The sequence below is a fragment of the Lichenostomus cassidix genome, chromosome 1, assembly GCF_008360975.1.
Source record: "Lichenostomus cassidix isolate B80296 chromosome 1, HeHo_3.0, whole genome shotgun sequence".
Taxonomy (NCBI): domain Eukaryota; kingdom Metazoa; phylum Chordata; class Aves; order Passeriformes; family Meliphagidae; genus Lichenostomus; species Lichenostomus cassidix.
In genome coordinates, this window is record NC_139479.1 from 18,466,239 (window position 1) to 18,485,340 (window position 19,102).

Consider the following 19,102-nt stretch of genomic DNA (forward strand, 5'->3'; position numbering starts at 1 on the left):
CAGACACATGCAGCCATTTATTTGTTTGTTTGTTTATTTATGCTTAGACCATCGACATTTATTTAAAACTTGAAAAGGAATCCACTTGGTATTTGCATATTTTACATTTATATAAACTTAGCTTTATATTTTGGGGGGAAGGGGAGTAAAGGTAGGCAGGCACAATGCTTTGGTGTCCTGTACAGTAGCTCACAGCACTCAGTCACGAGCAGGTTTAGTCAGTGCTGTGGTTGGAAGTGGTGTGACTTGGATCCAGTGCTCCCCTATGCTTAGACAGCTTTGTGAGTCAATCCACTCTCTGTACCTTGCACTACAGAGGTGGATGTCTGCCTTGCTGAAAAGCCACAGATGAGCAGCAGTTCACCTCCTTTGTGTTTCTGTCTTGCTGGGGATGCTGTTTACAGCAAGCAGGGACTCAGCCTCAGCAGGACCTACATCCCCAGGATGCTACCACTGCTCTGTGGTACCTAACACCAGGATCAGCACAGATCAGCATCTCTGCATAGAGCACCTCCCTGCTCCTGTAGTGACAGTGAAACCAAAGAAGTGTGCAGGGAGTCACCTCCAGGAATTTTTCATGTGTTTCTTTTTATATCAGTATTGGTAAGGCTTAGTATTAATCTGCTTGCAAGTCTGGATGAGAGAAATTCAGTGCAGCATTACAGAGGCACAATTCAGCCCATCTACACCAAATGCCTCTCGAGAGGCATCATGTTGCAAGTGTGGACTGGCTGGTACGAGTTATGTCTTAGGAAGACCCTGGAGTGTCCAAAGGAAAAATCCACCCATCTGGAATCACTTGTATGGGAGCCCACATCTTCTAAATCCCTGAGTAGCAGATCCTACAGTCTGCACACACGCCCAAAAGTATGATTAACACTGACAAGGGAAAAGGCTGCATCAAACAATCTTGAAATGAGAGCTTACATGTGTTGAACACAGATTAAATTCCAAGTTTAAAGCAGCAGTCAAGTTTCTAATTGCTCCTTTCAGCTATGGCTTTCTAAGAAGTAGAAAATAACTGCCTATGTGTTAGCTTAGAAAAGTCTGTTCTGAAAAGAGATTTTGCAAAATGTTCAGAATAATAAAACAGAGCCACTTTTGCATTGCACCAAACTCCAAGTTAACAAAAAAAGTCTGTCTCCAAGCCAGATCACCAAAATAAAAACTAAATATAGTGCTACAAAAATAGTCTCAGAAATTGGTTCACATAATTTGATTTATACTTTAAGTAAAAATAAAAAAGAGAGAATTTAAAATTTCTGACTTAATGTTTTGAAACATCCCACTTGCATTGCAAGCCATCTTCATTAATATAAAAACCAAGAGTCATTTGTTTTGTTAGCACGCACACATTCATGCAGTAAAAAGTTGCATGAAAAGATGATTATCATATACTTTCAGGGCTTTGCAATAAAGTAAGAGAAATTTCTGAGCAAATTCAATCAATTTTCCTTTCATGAAGTAGAAAGGAAAAATAATCTTAGAATAATTGAGATGGGTTTTCAGGACCTTTTGTATTTTATAGGAATTGCTGTTTTCTGGAAGAAAAAAACAACTTTTCTGATGCTGCAACCTGTTAAAATAACATCTTCAACAATGAGAACACTTGATTGGAAATACCTTTATAAATAAATGTACATGAGAGTGATGCTGAATGTAAGAGGCCCATCTGTGAAAAACTGGAGTAATTTTTATGTAGTTGCAGTAGAAAAAGCTTCACTTTAAACAAAATGGGTTGAATGATATTTTTTGACATAATGCTGCATCCTAGGTCAGGTGGCTAAGCTTTGTTTTAGAAACATGAGAAGTAGAAGCTTGCACTGTAATGAACATGACAGTGTCCCATAGTACAGGAGACATGAGAGGAACAAAATAAACTCAGAGACACAGAAGCTGAACTTCTCTTTCCCACTTCCTAGCAGAGGTATTTAGAGATGTTGGAAGCACCTTCATTCACAAGAAATTAGAAGGAATACTGGGGTATTTGGAAATTTTTGGGGTGAATCATCATCTTTAAAGGAAACACTGAGAAATTGCCAAGGGCCCTGTTGAACTACACAGAGCAACAGGAGGTAAAATCCAGCATACATAAAAGCAAAGGAGCACACATGGAAGATAAACCATGAGTGTATCTAGGAGAGCTCTAAAGAGTTTCTATTCAGGGTATTGCCACTGACTGCCCCTGGGAACTCCAAATGAAAAAAAAAAGAAAAAGAAAAAAAGAGTAATTCCAGGACAAAGACTGCAATAGAAACTGCCATAGGAAATAACATAGTTAAGAAATATTCATATGCCACACTCAACAAATTGATCTGTACAATGCATCTCTATAATTTACGACTCGGTATTGCCTGTCCTTAGCACGACATACAAAAAAATCTTGCAGAATTAGCTATTTCTTTAACTGCTTGATAAAGGCTCCAAATAGAGTATTTCCCTTAGTTTATTGTTGATTGTTTTCTCCAGCCTTCTGTGGCTCTGTAGTTACAATTTCCAATGCTGACACACAAATTTGCAAAACTCAGCTTTTCTAGACATCAACTGAATTTCTGCTTCCACTGTCAGCTCCTGGAGCAAGATGAGCTCAGGCAGTTATGTAGCCCTGGCACAGCATGACATGATTTTCTGTACTGTTCCCACCAGCCCTCAGCCACAGTTCACCCACCTCTCTCCCAACAGCACCACTTGGAACTCAGTAAGCCCAGGCATCACAGGGAACAGGGGTGGTGAATTAACCCTTTGCTCCTGCCAAAGCCTCCACAGCAAGCATGGCAAAGAGGCAAGGAGGGAAAGCAGGGAATCTAAAGCCAGACCGAAACTTCACCCCTTTTCTGGAGCTTGGTCTAAGAACTAGTGTGTGGGGTGGGTGCATTTCCTACTTCACCAAATCCTTAAAATTAACACCATAGGAGAAACTCACTAGATATTGACAACTCTCCCATCATTACCTACCTCAGAGGGCTCACTCTTCCTCACTGCCCCACCTGGGTGCTACTGACTCTGTCTCTAGTCCTGCCTGTTTTCAAGGGGTGCAGCAACAGAGAGGAGAACATCAGGTAAATGGCACTCTCTGAAGCTTCCTAGTAGTAAGTCCAGCCTTCACCACAATGCCTGAAATTGCACTCCTTTTCACAGTGGATCCCTCCCACAGATTGGGATGGGGGAAGGGAAAGGGGGGGGGGGAGGGAAGATGAAAAATCAGAAGATTAGGTCCCTTGATTGTTGTGTATAAAATAATTAATCAATAATGCCACTGTAAACCTGTGGTGCAACTTCACAGGCATTAAAACTTCAATATGTCAGTTCATTTAATTGCCAGTAGTCTTAAGCAGAGCAAACTCGCAGATCAAGCTATCTAGAGCTAACATTTCATAGCTTTCAGGTTCTTGCTTGACCAGGCCCATCATCTACATCACTAGTTTCAAAACACTCTACGTTAAAAAGGCACACATACTCAAGGCAACAACACTATCACAAGAAAGTCACTCCTGCATTTTGAAAGAGAATTAAGACGTTTTCCTTTCTTGTGTCTTGCCAGGTTATGCCAGAGTAGGCCATCCTACCAGGATATGTTTCTCAGGTAATTTTCACCTCCTACCCTAGCCAAATGTTCCCATGCCCATGCCATTCAATATACAGGGCATGCTGTGATACACTCCTGGCAACACACGCTATAGCAGTAAGCAGGTTTACTTTTCTGATCCTCCCCCACTGGGAGATACTAACCAGGCTATAACAAACAACTCCCAGGCTTAGGAAAGCTGAGCAGCATTCACTGCATTTTTCTTACATTCAACAGTAATCATCTCAGCCAGCCCTCTTCACCGGCTTCTTAGTTCCAGCTTTTCTTGCAGGAGCTTCACAGAACAAGGTGTCAAGACAGAAGCGGCAGAACAACGGAAAAAAACCCAAACCATAACACATGAAGGAAGAATTTATTTGCATGCTCTGTAGAATCTGCTCATTCAGGGACAGTGGGCTGGAGAGATCAAGAGAGGCAAAAAGGTACTGTACGTCTCCAAGCCCAGCTGTTCCGATGCTGTGAACCAGAGGGGAACCAGGTGACCCAAAGTCTAGTTCCCACCTCCTCCATCTGGGGAAGCACTCCATATTAACAACTTCCTCATGTAAGAGGCAGGTGAAAGATATGCTTATCCATTCCTCCCCACTGATGAGGAATAACTGGGATTATTTATACTTCTGTGCAACAACGGGCTGTGAACAACTTGTGCTGCTCTCAAGAGTACAACAGTGTTTTAACACACTATTAAGGGTTTGTTTTCTATGCTTTGAGCACTGACCAAAAAACCCCAAACAAACCAAATATGTTTTTAAATGCTTGCTAACAAAAGTAAGAAACATTTTAAATTGTCTTAACACACTGGGAAATTGTATTGTCCTCTACTTTAAGAGTATTGAAATATTCAATTTTACTCCATTTCATATGCATGTAATCAAAATGTTTAAAACAGAAGATGCATGGTAGGAAATGGTGCATACCAGATATCACCCACTGTCCTCTCAGAAAGCATTTGCAACTGTATTCCAGTCATACAATGAAAGTCCTTTGAGGCTGTGTGGTTTTTTTTGTTGTTTTGGTTTTCTTTTAAAGCATGCTAAGGCACAAGAAGAAGACTGATCTTTTAAGGTCCCTCCTTGGGCTCCATAGTTCCGCAACCAGTTCCATGAGATGCCTTTAAGCTTGGTGGGTCAGCATCACTGACAGCCTGGCCAGCTGCACCTGCTGGCCAGAGCCCCTTTTTCTGCTCATTTTTTGGCCTACAGAGCACCTGCAGCAATACTGATGCTCATGTAATTTACTTTCTGCTATCAAACCTCACTGAGACACTCCACACAAAGCTTTTCCACTGGCCAATACCACATTAAGTTGTGATGTGAAAGCTGAATCTTCTTTTCCTCAATGGCCAAGCAAATGATAGACTGGGTACCCTCAAAGTCACTACTTTTGCCCTTGAATACTACCAATTTTTTGTGCTGCTGTTGGAAGAACTTAATGACATTACAGGTGTAAACTCACTCATTTCTCCCAGCGACCCTATGTAATGGCAGTGAGATCTCCCCTGTTGTCCACGAATACTCAATAACAAGGTCACATATCTCACTTGGGAGACTGCTGGTGAGGGAGAAAGGAGAAGGAAAATGATACAGGAAAGGAAAACTAAATGGTTCTCCCAATCAAATACACTTTAAGAAGCCTATTGCTTCAAGTCCACTCACTCAAACCAAGAGATACACACCTGCATGCCCTGAGCAAAGGTACCCTCAGAGATCTTCCCACCTTGAACTGACCTTACTTTACTATCTCCAGTCCAGAGCTGCTAACATTTGTAATCTCGGCACCTCTGTTAAGTACTTGTATAATTGTCATTCCACAGCTAAAAGCTGGAGAAAAAATTTCCCTTAGCACTGCATAAATCATCCCAGGGAGATGTGCACAGTGGGGAACCATCTGCCTGCCCTGGTGGTATTTCTTCGTTCCCAACACCATGAATGACATTTCACTGTTACTAAATGAAAAAACCCCAAGAGCTGAGGCTGGGGAGGCCTGGTGGCAGACACATGCCAGAATGCCAAGTGCAAGGTGGGAATTTTAGGCAGAGGAGGTTTGAACTCTTGGCCCATGATACACATTTCAAAGACATGCCTTGTCCCTATTTATGCCAGGAACATCTACAAGGGACACAACAGTCCAGGTCCCCTGTCACCATGCTGTCTTGCAGGTTATCAATTCTTGCAGCCCCACCAACCAACATCAGCATTTTACTGCCTACTACCTTCATATAACCCTTTAACTGCTTACTGCTTTCATGTAACGCGTATTTGGGAGCAATAGAGGGCTCCCAAATTTATGGACTGTGAATATCAGCAATGAAGATGGCGCTTATAATTTATAACTGCAGCCAGTGTGAGCAATGTAGCTGTTTTTAAACAACCACTCCTGACTTCAGATCATCAGAACTGCCATTTGAAGTGGCAAGTGGCATCTTCTACACCTGCTGATGCAGGTTCAGATAAAATGCTCATTATTACATGGTTCAGAAAATAAAAAAAATCTGGAAACTGAATGTGATCCTGGTTTAGCTTTGAACAGAATCAGAAAAGACAGGAAAAAAAAAAAGCTACCTAAGTTTTGTGGAATGGATTTTAGGGACACAAATGTTTGCAATTAAAAAAGTTAAAGAAAACACTTTGGTTTTTTTATGTAAACATTCCCCTGCTGCCTTGGAAATATTGACACAGCAACACTGCACTGAGACATTGTGAAAAAGAAAGTATTCTTTAAAGTGAAGAAAGAGCAACAACCACCAAAAAGGTAAAAATACTTACTGAATTATTTCAAGTTTACAAATAGTAAGATATGGTAAACATGTTCCTGCTATTTAAATTTCCATGCTCTTTAGCTGATTGCCAGGAAACTGCTAAACTGAAACGATGCCAAGTGGTTTTGATGAGAATTCCCAGGTGAAGAAGAAAAATAAATGCTGGACCCAGGAGATTTTATAGATCAAAATGTACGTCCTTTATGGGGTGGGGCTGAGGCCTGCTAAACCTCATGATAGGGTAAAAACCAAACTTAAAAAGAAGGGAAAATACGATCTTTAATTTCTCCAGCCAAGTTCTCAGAGACATAATCTCTTTGCAGGAAGAACTCCCGAAAGCATTCCCATAGACACAATCAATTGCTACAGTTCCTGTAAAGCATATGACCCAAAAAGAAGTTTGATAACAAGTAGGCAACATTTCCACCAACACCTAGGCTGTTAGAACTGAGTCACATCCCTCCCCTCAATGGTTACAACAGTCTCTGGGGCTTTTGGGTTTGATTTTACCAGAGGAGTGGACAGAAAAACATGCTGCCGATGCCATTGGCTTCTCAAAACCACACAAGCCTTGCAGGTAGCTGGGGAGCCTCCTGTGTGCTCTCCATCTAGCCACACTTAGACACACTCTGACTTTCTTTGTGCTAGACCACACAATTTGGCAGAACTACCCACTCAAAGTGAAAGGCTCTGTACATACAGACAGGCTGATCAGACACTGCCCTCAAAACGTTTGCTGTGCTCACCAGATTTTTATAAAGATAACCAAGCTGGTAAGATGACTGGAGACAGCGGAAGATGAGAAAGCAACGTTTGAAGCTTAAATTGGAAGTCACACTAACTGCGAGGATCTTATCGGAGATTGGAAGTAATTTTGCTCAACTGCAGATGCAACAGGATACCCCACATGTAAAATATTCTGCTGTCACCTTATCTTAAAGACACATCATTATGCTAATAAGGCCAGAAGAGTAGTAACAGCCTTGTCTTTTCAGACGTTTCAAATACCTCAAAGTGAACTGCTGCACACAGGTGAAAGTTAGAAATCCCATTTATTTTACTCTACTTTTGCTAAAGCTCAACTCTAAACTCCCCAGGCACATCAGTTTGCTTAAAGACTTATGTATTTAAAGTAATTTTATTAATTTAAAATTAATAATATTAAAATCTTATCCCTATGTTGCAACTTGTTTTGTGCTATCAGAATCACACTGCACTAGTTTTGATTTGTTCTTTGCAAAAACAATGTATATCAATCCAGCACATCTGTGGGAAAGAAAATATATCCTGCTAGAAATCCCTAAAAATAAGCTTATTTGAAATTACTCCTCAAAAGTATGCTCCTTAACTCTAATTAACTGACAGAAAACTGTCTTTCTGTAAGCTGCTGGTCCTCCCAAACCAACCAATTCCCACAGATTTTACATGTGTTCCCAACTGGAAATTCCATGAGGCTTAGTGAAAAGCTCAGCGGCACCTTTGTAAAAATGTCCAAAATTTTTTGAGCAAAGCATAAGAAACTGCAGCAACACCAGAGACATCCCCCATGCTATGAAATAGGACTTACAGAAATAGTATTTATAGAAAAATAACTCCTACGTATCACTGGTTTCCACTGCAGATCAGTTACTCAAAGAATAACAGAATCATGGCTCAATCCCAAGCTGCTCTCCAAGTGTGTGCTCTATCCTCACACAGCACTTAAAGGATTATCCCCAGCGTCAATGACAGAGGCAAACACGTGCAGCAACTTAACTGCTGAAATTTGAAGAAATCCCTTGAAGTGTAACAGTTTTAATGAGAAACTAGTGTAAAAGGAAGTTTCCTGCAGAAGCTTACAGCACAGCATTGAGGGGTAAAGCACACACGCAACAATAAACCCCAAAGCAAGGATGCACAATTACCACAGTGAAATTACAGGGTGGCTCAAAGAGAGTGAGGAAGAAAAACAGCAAAGGCGGGAGGAGGTCCCACATGTTGCAAAAACATCACTGCCAATAACATGAAACGAGTTTCATTATGAAAGCAGCCAGCAACTTCAAAGTAGCCACTGACAGTGGAGAGCAAGGTAGAGCTCTGGCAATTGTCTTCAGCAGACATGGAAGACAGGGTGGTCCAACCCAACACCATTAGCAACCAGGAGGCTGGGAGGTGATGAAGTGCCAGGAAGGGCACCAGACTGTATGAAAGCTGGAGAGAGTCACAAACAAACCCCAAACATTCTTGGCAGAAGGACTCAGCAAAGAACATTAGGAAGTGTTTCAGACTCCAGCTGGCTGTGCTGCTCCCAAAGAGGACACAAAAAACCAAAACTGTTGCTGCTTTGCTGCTCTGAGTCAGTAGGTTAAGACCCACACTTGTACCAGGGAGATAGATGAGACCAGTATCTGCTTATCCTTCTTCACTCCACATCCACCTCTTCCCACACCTCTCCTCAAATCCTGACACTATTACAGCACTTGCTTAGGAGTAGATGCCTGCAGCTCATGTAGCAATTGATGGCAAGAAACACAGCACAGACCAGCAAGTAACCAAGTTCTAATTTCTTAAAACAAGCAGGCAAGGGAAAAAAAGCAGGAGTGATCTGATGATTGAGCTTAAGCCCCTTCTTGAAAACAAAAAGTTCTTTTGTACCTTCCAATTCCATCTGTAAAAGTGCTCTATATTCTACTGTAGCAAATGCAGGAATCTCAACATTCACTAGATCAGTTTTACTTTGGAGGCCATTAAGATACTGGTATTTTAGTACAGAAACTGTTTCACGTTCAAGGCCTGATACATGCTACCTATCATTGTTTCAACAATGGGCAGATGAGTAAGCTACAACAACTACAACTACATTATTAAGTCTTTATGCAAAATATTGGAAGAAAATTCCAAAGGCTGATTTATTTTCACTTAGTAGTTGAAATTCAGTCATGTTTTAATAACTGAAAACCAGAAATTGTGTAAAAAGTCAAGTGATGAAAAAAGCGATTACAAAAGGGAAGTGGCAATACAAGAACAAGGGAGGAAAAAACCCGTAAGAATAGCACTTAAATATAAAAATTTATTTAGGTGAAGTCACAAACAGTTTGATATCAATTTACAAACACTTTATGTTATGCATATTATTGGAACTATTGAGAAAGGAAGAGGAGATAATGGCAACTTTTTCCTGAAACAACTAAAGGCAAACCCTTACCATCATACGCATTACTGGATCATAGTATTACCTTGACCATACCCCCTAGTATGCAAGGAAAAAGGAGAAGAAAAAATATTGAGATGCAGAATGAAAACTGTGAACCAGTGAAAAAGATTTTCATGAACACCAGACTACAAAGGTCTAGTCTGATGGTCAGGATTTTAAGTATTCTACTAGGATAAGAACAGAATTATAACTTAGGTCAATTACTATAATTGATGAAAAAATTTGTAATGCACAATTGGACTATCTGGCAATGACAGAAATGGTTAATGCAGAACAATGGAGAGGATAATGAGACTCACAGAATAGTTCTGTTGACAACCTGAGTTATTATACCTATGATACGTTTTTGAGTCAAATACACATTTATGTTGCAGATACTCTCAATGAAATGGCAAAATTAACAGCTGTAACAAGACAAGTTATGATTTATTTTTTTTTTAAACAAATATAATAATACAGGGTTTTGAAGTGTCCGGTTGTGGTCTGCAAAGATCCAGGATTGCACACAAGTTTGGTCAAATGAGAAGGTTTAATCTGCACATTAAATTGGCTTTTACTTTCAAAGTAGTATTTTAGGGCAGGGTTCTCCTCCAGGAGAGCGTTCCTGATCTCATTCAACCAATGTTCAATTTATTCACCTTCCTGAATCTTTGCCCTCTTTGGATAGTCTGTGACAAGTGCTGCGCTGCAGGAATTCCTGTTTTCCAGCAAACTGGCTTGCTCTGCAGGTTTGTAGTCCATTGTTACAATTGCTGATTGGGTAAAATGAATTTCCTACGTCTTCTCTAGCACAGCTTGCAACGCAACAGAAGCAGAGGTAAAAGAATGCACTAGAATACCAGAGCTCCACTTAAACACCAACGGAGTCAGGCTGTTGGCACCAATAAGAAATTCTGTATTTAACAAATCTGCAAATATTTAAGATCCAAAGTTATTCAGTTTTATAAATAAACTCACCCACTTAGTCTGACTGCTATCCCAACTGGTCTTCTGTTTTCATGGAGTCTGGGGAAAAAAAGAGAATTGTCTAAAATTATACATACAGACATAAATTTGCAAGAATGAATCTCAGCTATCCTATTTACACGCCAATTGTGGCACTCAAACTAGAACTAGGATTCCTCACTTTGCTCTTTCCATGTAAACTAGTTACAGCTCTTCACCAGTGCCTTAGAAAGGACAGCTATCTTCAGACAAAACACTTTGTATACCTTTACTTTTTACTGTTTAACCATCTGTGGAAATGCAGAATCAGAGATGCAGGCACTTAACTAAATGATGCTGAAATTCAAGGAGTCTTGGACTAAAAGGGGAAATGAAATCCAGCCAGGCTGCCTAATGCCATCCCTTGAAATTACAAAAACAAAATCAGTTCAAACCAACAATCTGGAAAAAATGGTTTCTGTAAAACACCTCCTCTTTCTCTTGACAGCATGAATGTAGAAAAGCTTAGATTCTGTCCGAAGTCTTAAGCCCATAAAAGAACTATTCTCTCCCATTTTAATTCTCTAGTTCTTTTGCCAAGTGGGATGTCACATCTTATTTTGCTGAAATAGTTTTACACAACATAAACAGAGCTTGCAAGGAGCTGGTGAGATATGGGGAAAATCACAGGTCCCCTCCAAGAAAACACTTCCTTGCTGCAACCTTCCCAATAAGCTTTAGCCTAGCCTTCATCTACATTTGACAGCTGTTCAAAACATTATTTCAGTTAAGAACATTTTTAAACAGTTGTAAGAGACTATATGCCACCAATAGAAACTGCTCTAATAATAGAAAGGTGGCTGAAACCACAATGATTAATTGCTCAAGTTTTACTTTTTCATTGTGCTGCTAAAGCACTACTCATTTTACAAACATTACACTTTTGGTATTTTGTAACTTAGTTAAAATAAACATGTTTATTTTTTTTTCTTTACACATTTTCTGGGGAAAAAAATACATCAATGCCACAGATAAAAATCGACTAGGAAATTTCCGTTAATTTAAAGGGAATCAAGACCCCTGGTGCTTCAGCAGACAACAGAGCAAAGCTCTGCACTGACAGACCAGCTGCTGTGGAAGAAGTTACAAGGGTGGTTAACATGACAAGCTGAAGGTCCAGTCTCAGATGAGATGAAAGCTATAAGCCATTGCCCATCTGGTGCTCACATAAGATCTGTAGGAAAACAAGAACTGAGCTGTTCATCTTGAGAATGAAAAATGTAAACAGACATATCAGGAAAAGTTGCAGAACACAGAGCATCAACCACAGAAGGCACAAGGCCAACAAGCCTGGGTTTATCTATATTACTGTGTGGTGTTTGCTCCCTTTCTTTGTCACAGGTTGGCCTAGAGAAGTTACTTTTGATAGGTACCAAAGGTGGGACTTGCTGTGACACACCAAACACAAAAGATGCCTTGAAAAAGGATCAGGCTAACATGAGCCAAACGACTTAGCCACTCTGTGCTGGCAATCCCAGGAAAGCACAGCATCTGATAAATTAGCAAAAATTCTTCAGGAATGCAAAGATTCTTTCTACAGTCATTTAAAAAAAAAAAAAAAAAAAAAAAAAAAAAGGAAGTTAGAAATAAACATGGCCAATATAACAGAATCTCTCTGTCACTATTGAGCTGGCATGAAACTCAACGTTCAGCATTCATGATCTTCTGTGCTGGGGATCTGGCAGACTACAGTCACCAGTGTAAGAGAAGCAGCACAAGCCTTAATATAGGCAGGCAACCCTTTGTAGCTGTGGAGCTCAGCGTCACGCCTCAGGCAGGAGAAAGGGTACACCTGCCTGCATCCACCACAGGTTACACCAATTCAGTGATGCCTACACTGCAAGCAAAACAAGTACACAAAATCCTCCCTACTTCTCCTAATCACACTCATCATCTTTTCCCACAAAACAGGCTCTAACTTGTGGATTAAATCTATTGAGCCCCAAACCAGGATTAATCTTCAAATCACAGTGAATTTGCACACTGTGACCATTCTTATTGGAGTTTATCTTTATTCATATCAATTTTTTGCCATCCCACGGTGCCTGCAACTGCCCACATGCTCCCATAGTAACAGAAGTCTGTACTCTTTGTCTTACATACAGATAACTGTAATGCTGAGAAAGTTCATTTGTTTTTTTTAAAGACAACTCAGAGAGAAAGAACAAAACCACACAATTATCTTTGTTCTAATGTCTTTAGGAAAATGAAAAAATATAACAGAGGAGGGAATAAGTGGGGTTCCGGTTTTCTGGTGGCCGGAGCAACAAATGCTCAAACATTTGCTCAGAGCATCCATCAATGTGCACACCTCTCACGGTGGCCAGCTGGGCACCCGTGACACCATGTCCCTATGGTCAGCACGAGCGAAGGGTCAGTGCCATGAGATGAGAGCTGCCGACCAACGCGTGGGCACCCCAACTGCCCCTTTCTCCTCTTCCCGTCAGAGGGAGCACCGTGCCCAGCCACCGGAGCAGAGAAACGCGCGGCCATCGGCCATCACACCTGGCTTTTCTCCTCCTGCTTGGGGCTCTGGCCCGGCGGTGGCGGCTGGGCCGGTGAGGCCTGTGTCTCGCTGTCAGTACGCAGGCGCCTGGGGACAAGCGACTTGAGGGGCGCCATCCACTTCATCCACAGGTCCAAGTCGACGTCGCCCCAGGGCAATGAGGGGTTCTTGGCCGCCCGCCGCCGGAAGTCCTCATCGTAGTTCATCCACGAGGTGCCCCCGTAGGTGGCGTGCAGCTTGCGGATGGTGTCCAGGTACTTGAACATGGCTCCGCAGCGCGCCGGGTGCTTCTCGCACAGCACGCTGGCGTACACCAGGAAGGCCGAGACCCACTGGTCCAGCGTGTCCCCCGGGCGCGGGCCGTGCTCGGGGGCCAGCTCTGTGTGGAGCAAGGAAAAGAGGTCAATGAACTCCCCCCGCCAGATCCGTTCCTTGGTGGCCTTGGCCAGCTTGTAGCCCAGCGGCCGCCGCAGCCCCACGTAGGGGGTGGTCGCCGCCTCGGCCTCGCCCTGCCCCGCCGCCGCCGCCGCCGTTGCCGGGGCCGGGGCCGAGGCCGGGGCCGGGGCCGGGGCCGGGGCGGGGGCCGGGGCTGGAGCCGGAGCCGGAACCGGGGCCCCAGCCGCGCCGCTCGCCGCTGCTGCCGCCGCCGCCTCGGCGCAGGGGCTGGCGGCCGCCGCCGCCGCCCCCAGCGCGGCCTGGCGCTCCAGCCAGCGCGGGTTCACGTAGACGGTCCGCAGGCGCGGCGCGGCCCCGGCCGCCGCCGCTGCCGCCCGCGCCGAGCCGTCGGCGCCGGGCTGAAGCCGCAGCACGGCCAGGGCGGCGGGCGAACCGGCGGGCAGGTCGCTGCCGTCCCGCCGCGGGGCCGGCTGGGCCGCCGCCGGCACCTGCAGCAGCGAGGGCGCCGCCCAGGGCGGGGAGCCGCCCCTAGGCCCGGCCGCCGCCGCCAGCGCCTCTAGGCCCGGGAGGCCGAGCCGCGAGCCGGGCGCCACCGCGCCGAGCACCCATCGGGTCTCGGCGATGCCGGTGCGATCCCGGGGGCTCCGCGACCTCCCCTCCTCTCGGCGGCCGGCGAGCGCCGTCCCCAGCGTCAGAGGGGCCGCCACTCCGGCCCGGCGGCGGCGGCGGCTCCGCCGCCTCCCACGTGGCATCGGCACGGCGGCTCCGGGCGGCGCGCGCGGCGGGGGGCGGGGCCGCGCAGGGGGCGGGGCCGAGTGCCGAGTCCGCGCCCCGCCCCCGAGGTGCCGCGAGCGCGGGACGTGCCGGGGCTGAACGGCGCGGCGCTGGAACACCGGGATGGGAGTGCTGGAAGGGTAACACTGGCTGTCTCTGTGAAATAATAACCCCCGATACGTGTGTGTACATGTGCGTGCTATACAGATATGTATATACAAACGCTCACCTGTATATACGTATATGCACACGTATAGAAACATGTACACCATATTTAGTTATATATACTATATGCTATGTAATATATATGCACACTGTATATATAACTTCTGTAAGGATATGTAGTAGGCATACAGTAGCAGTCCCCGTTGTCATTATTATTGCTGCAGCATAGCAAACGTTTTGAGGAATAATGGTACCCCATCACTTCTCCCTTCCAGTATAAATAAACATCTTTTTCTCTTTATAGAAAAATGCCTTTCCCCCCTTTTTTTTTTTTTTTAATTTTGGGTGCTGTCACACAGATTCATCTGTCCTAGCTAAGCACTGAGTGGCCAAACTCAGCAAACACTTGCCAAGATTCCTCAAGGTGTCTTAGCAACTGACCTGCAGAGTTCCATGCCAGGTAAAAACCAGGAATGTGAAGACCTTGAAAGAGCTGCAGCCCTATGGGCAATTTCTTCCTAGTCACATCCAAACACTTCATATGGCTCAGCTGTACATATCTTACTGACATCACTCTCAAAACACAGGGTGGCCTCTGCAGAAACAGGACCAGGCCATCGCAGTCACTTGGTCACCAGCTGGGTGAAGGCTGAACCTCACTGGAGCCAAGGCTAGGTGCTGGCTCCTTATGTGGAATTAAGCACCCACTCCACAGCTGCTTCCACTAACACTTCTGTAGCACTCTCTCTTCTGGAGGAGCAGCCTTGAGTGCTGTGCTGAAATGTCTATAGATCAATTCCACTGCAATACAGACAAAAGTTCTGTAAAAAAAAAAAAATCACAGCAATTTCATTTTCACAGAAAGACTAGAAGAGATACATTTTAGATGAAAGTTTTTTTTTGTCCAAATAGACTTATCCCAGGAAAAACAAAGTTAGGAATTCTTCTGTAAGAAAAAAAGTAAGGTAAAAGCATGGCTTTTAGGGATTTTTAAAAAATGTTTAATAAATTCCAAAGAAATATTTAGAGTAACAAAAAGCAACTATTTTCCAATTATTTTCAGGAATTTGTTCAGAAGTCTGAACAAAACAGGCTTTATTTAATTCTTGAGATGAATTCACTCTCATTTGGGTAAACAATTATTTTTTTAAATTCAAACAAAACAGATGGCAGTGTCTCCTTCCAATTTCAGTTTAATGGGGCATTACAGAACCAGACATTGTTAAAATAATAATAATACCATAATTTCTCTAAAACTTACCCATTCAATGGGCTTGTTATTAAGTCAGGTGATAGGCATTTATACAGAGTCTATGAAAATTTTCTGAAGGTTAAGGTTTTCTTGACTTTAATTCAAAATTAATATTTGGTTAGAACCAGAGAGTGATTCAAGTTGGAAGGAACCTTGAGAGGTCTATAGTCCAACCTCCTGGTCACAGCTGTCTGTACAACTAAACTAAGACAAGGTTGCTTAGTGCCTTTTTCAGTCAGGTCTTAAAAACCACCAATGATAGGGATTCCACAGCCTGTTCCAGTACTGATGATTACCCTTGGTAAATCCATGCTGGGTCTTTCCAGTCACATTTTTCTCCTCTATGTGCCCAGAAATGGCCTCCAAGAGAACTTGGCTTTTGAGATTTTCCTGAAGTGAAGCCACCAGCCTGTAAGCAGCTTGGGTAGTCCTAGCTCTTTTGGAAGACAGGTGAAACATTTAGCCTTTTCCAAGCCATGAGGTACCTCTCCAAATCTTGATGAGCTCCAAATCTTTCATAAAAAGTGGCCTTCCAGTGACACCATACAGCTCTTTGAGCACCCTCACATTCATCCCCACTGATTCCTGAGACTCGCATTGGCTGGGATTCCTCAAGAAAAGATCCACAACTTGGTCATTTCCCCCTATTTACAGGTTTTTTCACCTTGGGGCACAAAGGGGGAAACTTTGTTGGTGAAGATCAAGGCAATGAAGGCATTAGTAGAATCATGGAATCATTTAGTGCCACATCTAAATGTCTTTTAAATACCTCCAGGAGCAGTAACTCTGACACTTCCTCGAGCAGCTTGTTCCAGTGCTTTGCTTCAGAAGAGAAGGGTTGATGAGCAACATCAGTTCAACTAGTATTACCTCACTAATCCTGTATGCACTGGCTGTGCAGCAGATATGGCTGCACAGCCAGTATCTTGTGGCTGGATATTATCAGTAAAGTTTGGGAACCAGGACTGTCTTTTTGTCCTGTGCTTGTACTGTGTCCACTAGAGCTCAAGCCTATTTCAGGGTGGTGCTGCCAGGTCTCACAATAATGCAGTTCATAGTGATAATGAACAGAAACTTTAAAAATATTCAGTAAGTGCTTTTATTGCTGTTTCCCCCGAAAGATGCAGACAGCAGCTCAGACCAGTAGTGAAGCTGTCTCCATGAAGCATCTCTACACATATGCTGCATTAACTCTTTTGAGCTGTGATCCTCCAGGTCTCTGTCTCATGAAAACTATGATTTTTCATGGGGTTTTTCATGAAGAAAACAAGCTGGGCAGTAGTAGTACCTGGGCTGAAGCAGGTGGAAATAAGAACACTGTGCCTCCACTTCATTTAGAGTAGCTACTTGTGAGGTGACGTATGCTCCTAACTATGCCCTTATCTGATCATTTCAGTCTCCTTTCACAGGCTGTGTGTGCAGTGTGTTAGGATCTGAATTGGAAACTTGGAGGTTTGCCTGCTGGCAACTGGCTCTGCCCAAGAGTATCAGCTCTTCAAAGTGGGCATCTCACAGAGAGTGGTGGGAAATGTTTCTGGTGGATTTTGGAGGCAGATGTGATTGTCCTCTCTACTCCTCATGCGATGAGCTCCTTGCTGCTCTGAATTTCCCTCTCTGCTTTTTTCCTCATGTCTTCCTCTCCCTTTATGTTCTCATGATATGTTTGTAGAGGACAAAAAAAGCGAATACTTGGAGCAACGTGTCTGTATATTGGTGTTGCAGATGTTTCTCTCAACCAAATTGCTAGAATGGGCACAGAACTGCAGAAACAAATGCAGGTCATTGTTTTATGTTTCAGACCTTCTTTTTAGTCTCAAGCATGAGACCTTATTGAAGGCATTAATGAGGCAAAATGAAGCTTTAAACAGAACCAGCTGCAACCTTAGCTGTGGAGGAACTTGGAATTAGGCAATAGGACAGTTTATTAAAATAAGAGGGGAAAGCTACTTTGCAGACCAAAAAAAAGAAAAAAAACCAACACCACCACCTCATTTGGAAACATTACCTAAAACCAGAACACCTCCCTTTGAAAGCTGATGGACTCATGTTCTGTTGCTCTTTATGAACCTTAAACAACGCCACGGAGAAGAGAACTGTATACTCTGGTGATGACACCAGAAAGTGCTGCCGTAGAGCATTTACCTGCACTGGCTCCAGGACCCCAGAGAGAACAACACAACTCTGCACTAGGGCTTGAGGAGAAAATGCAGCATGAGGACAAAGTAACCCATGAATCATGCTAAAGTGCTTACTTTTCAAAATAGCCAGTCTTTTTCTAAGGAAATTTTCTAAGAGCCGCTTGCAACAGTTTTGGGGAGACTGGAGAGTTTGTGGAGCTGGTGGATTTTCAAGTAAAAAGAAGGATGTTTAAGCCCCATGGAATCAGTAGTCTAACTGTGAGCTCATCTGAGACAGGGGAGGTTCTCCACTTGCACAGGAGTTCTCATTGGGCATCTTCCACTTACTCCATAAATAAAGTATAGGTCAGAAAGAAAAACAGTATTTAGTTTTGTCTGTTTTGCTTTCCAAGTAGAAAAATGTAATGGCTGCAGCGTTCACTGACACAATAGCAACAGAACTGAACCCTCCCATGAAGCTAAAGGTTGCTCTATAAAGTTGAAACTAAGTAAATGATGGTGTCAGGGATCCAGAAAGAACCTGACAAGCATCACTGCTGAACTGCTTCCAGTGAGGGGAGGACTCTAACACTCCCAGCTAGGAGTAGGGGCAGGAGTCAGATTTTGTAGCTGAGGGGCTGCTTCCTTCACTCGAGGTGAAGAAAGAGATGGCTACCTTTATGGGGCTGCATGGTATTGTTCCTGTGTGCGCTATTTCTGCATTTCTTTACAATTTCGCTTTTCCCAAGTTTGTTTCTCTGGTAAAGATTTCCTTGCCTATGCTTGGAGTGGGAGCAGAGAAAGTCTCAATGGAAGATCAGTCCTGTTTAGTTACTTGTCCTGAGGAGGCTTAGCTTCACTGGTCTCAGTCTTTTTCTGTGGCCATGAGGCGCTCAGCAGAAGAGTTACAGGTCTCGGTTAGCCCATGCTGCCTGTGGGGCTCACATCATGTGCCCTCAAAGTAGGCGCATGGACGTGAGTTTTGGCAGAGGATGGAAAGAGAGACACGGGCCAGAACACAGTTGCAGGTCGAGCTCCGTTGAAAACCCTGTCCCGTGTGCTGCACACTGTGAGCATCCTGCCTACTGCTGGAAGATTTTCCTGACGATATCTCTGCCCGACACAGCGGGGGCGGACGGGGTTCCCATAAGCAGCAGCCGGGGCAGAAGTGGGATGCAGCGCTGGGCTCAGAAGGGTCAGCCCGAGGCTAGGCTGCGCCTCGGGAACGATCGTTCCGACAAACAGCTATCCGCCGCTACTCGATCCCTCCCCAAAACGCAACCGCACCGTCCCAGAGCGGCAGCGCCCGGAACGCGCCGCGCCGGTGCCCGCGCAACCCGGCGGACTGCCTCCGCCAAGCTCCCGACGTGG

At 44.0% G+C, this 19,102-nt stretch overlaps 1 protein-coding gene across 1 annotated transcript; it reads right to left on the reverse strand.

The window, feature by feature from the left end:
- Positions 1 to 9,373: 9,373 nt before the first annotated feature.
- LOC146444298 (uncharacterized) lies at positions 9,374 to 14,200 on the reverse strand. The gene is made up of 3 exons (XM_085052162.1): positions 13,027 to 14,200; positions 10,495 to 10,542; positions 9,374 to 10,408 (listed from the first exon to the last, which is right to left on the reverse strand). Exons 1-2 carry the CDS (start codon positions 14,173 to 14,175, stop codon positions 10,534 to 10,536), a joined length of 1,158 nt encoding a protein of 385 aa, XP_084908288.1. The 5' UTR covers positions 14,176 to 14,200; the 3' UTR covers positions 9,374 to 10,408; positions 10,495 to 10,533.
- Between the last annotated feature and the right edge of the window lie 4,902 nt (positions 14,201 to 19,102).

What these genes read in the sequence shown, in the direction of transcription:
- LOC146444298 (XM_085052162.1), bottom strand. Translation starts at nt 14,175, where the DNA reads ATGCCACGTGGGAGGCGGCGGAGCCGCCGCCGCCGCCGGGCCGGAGTG.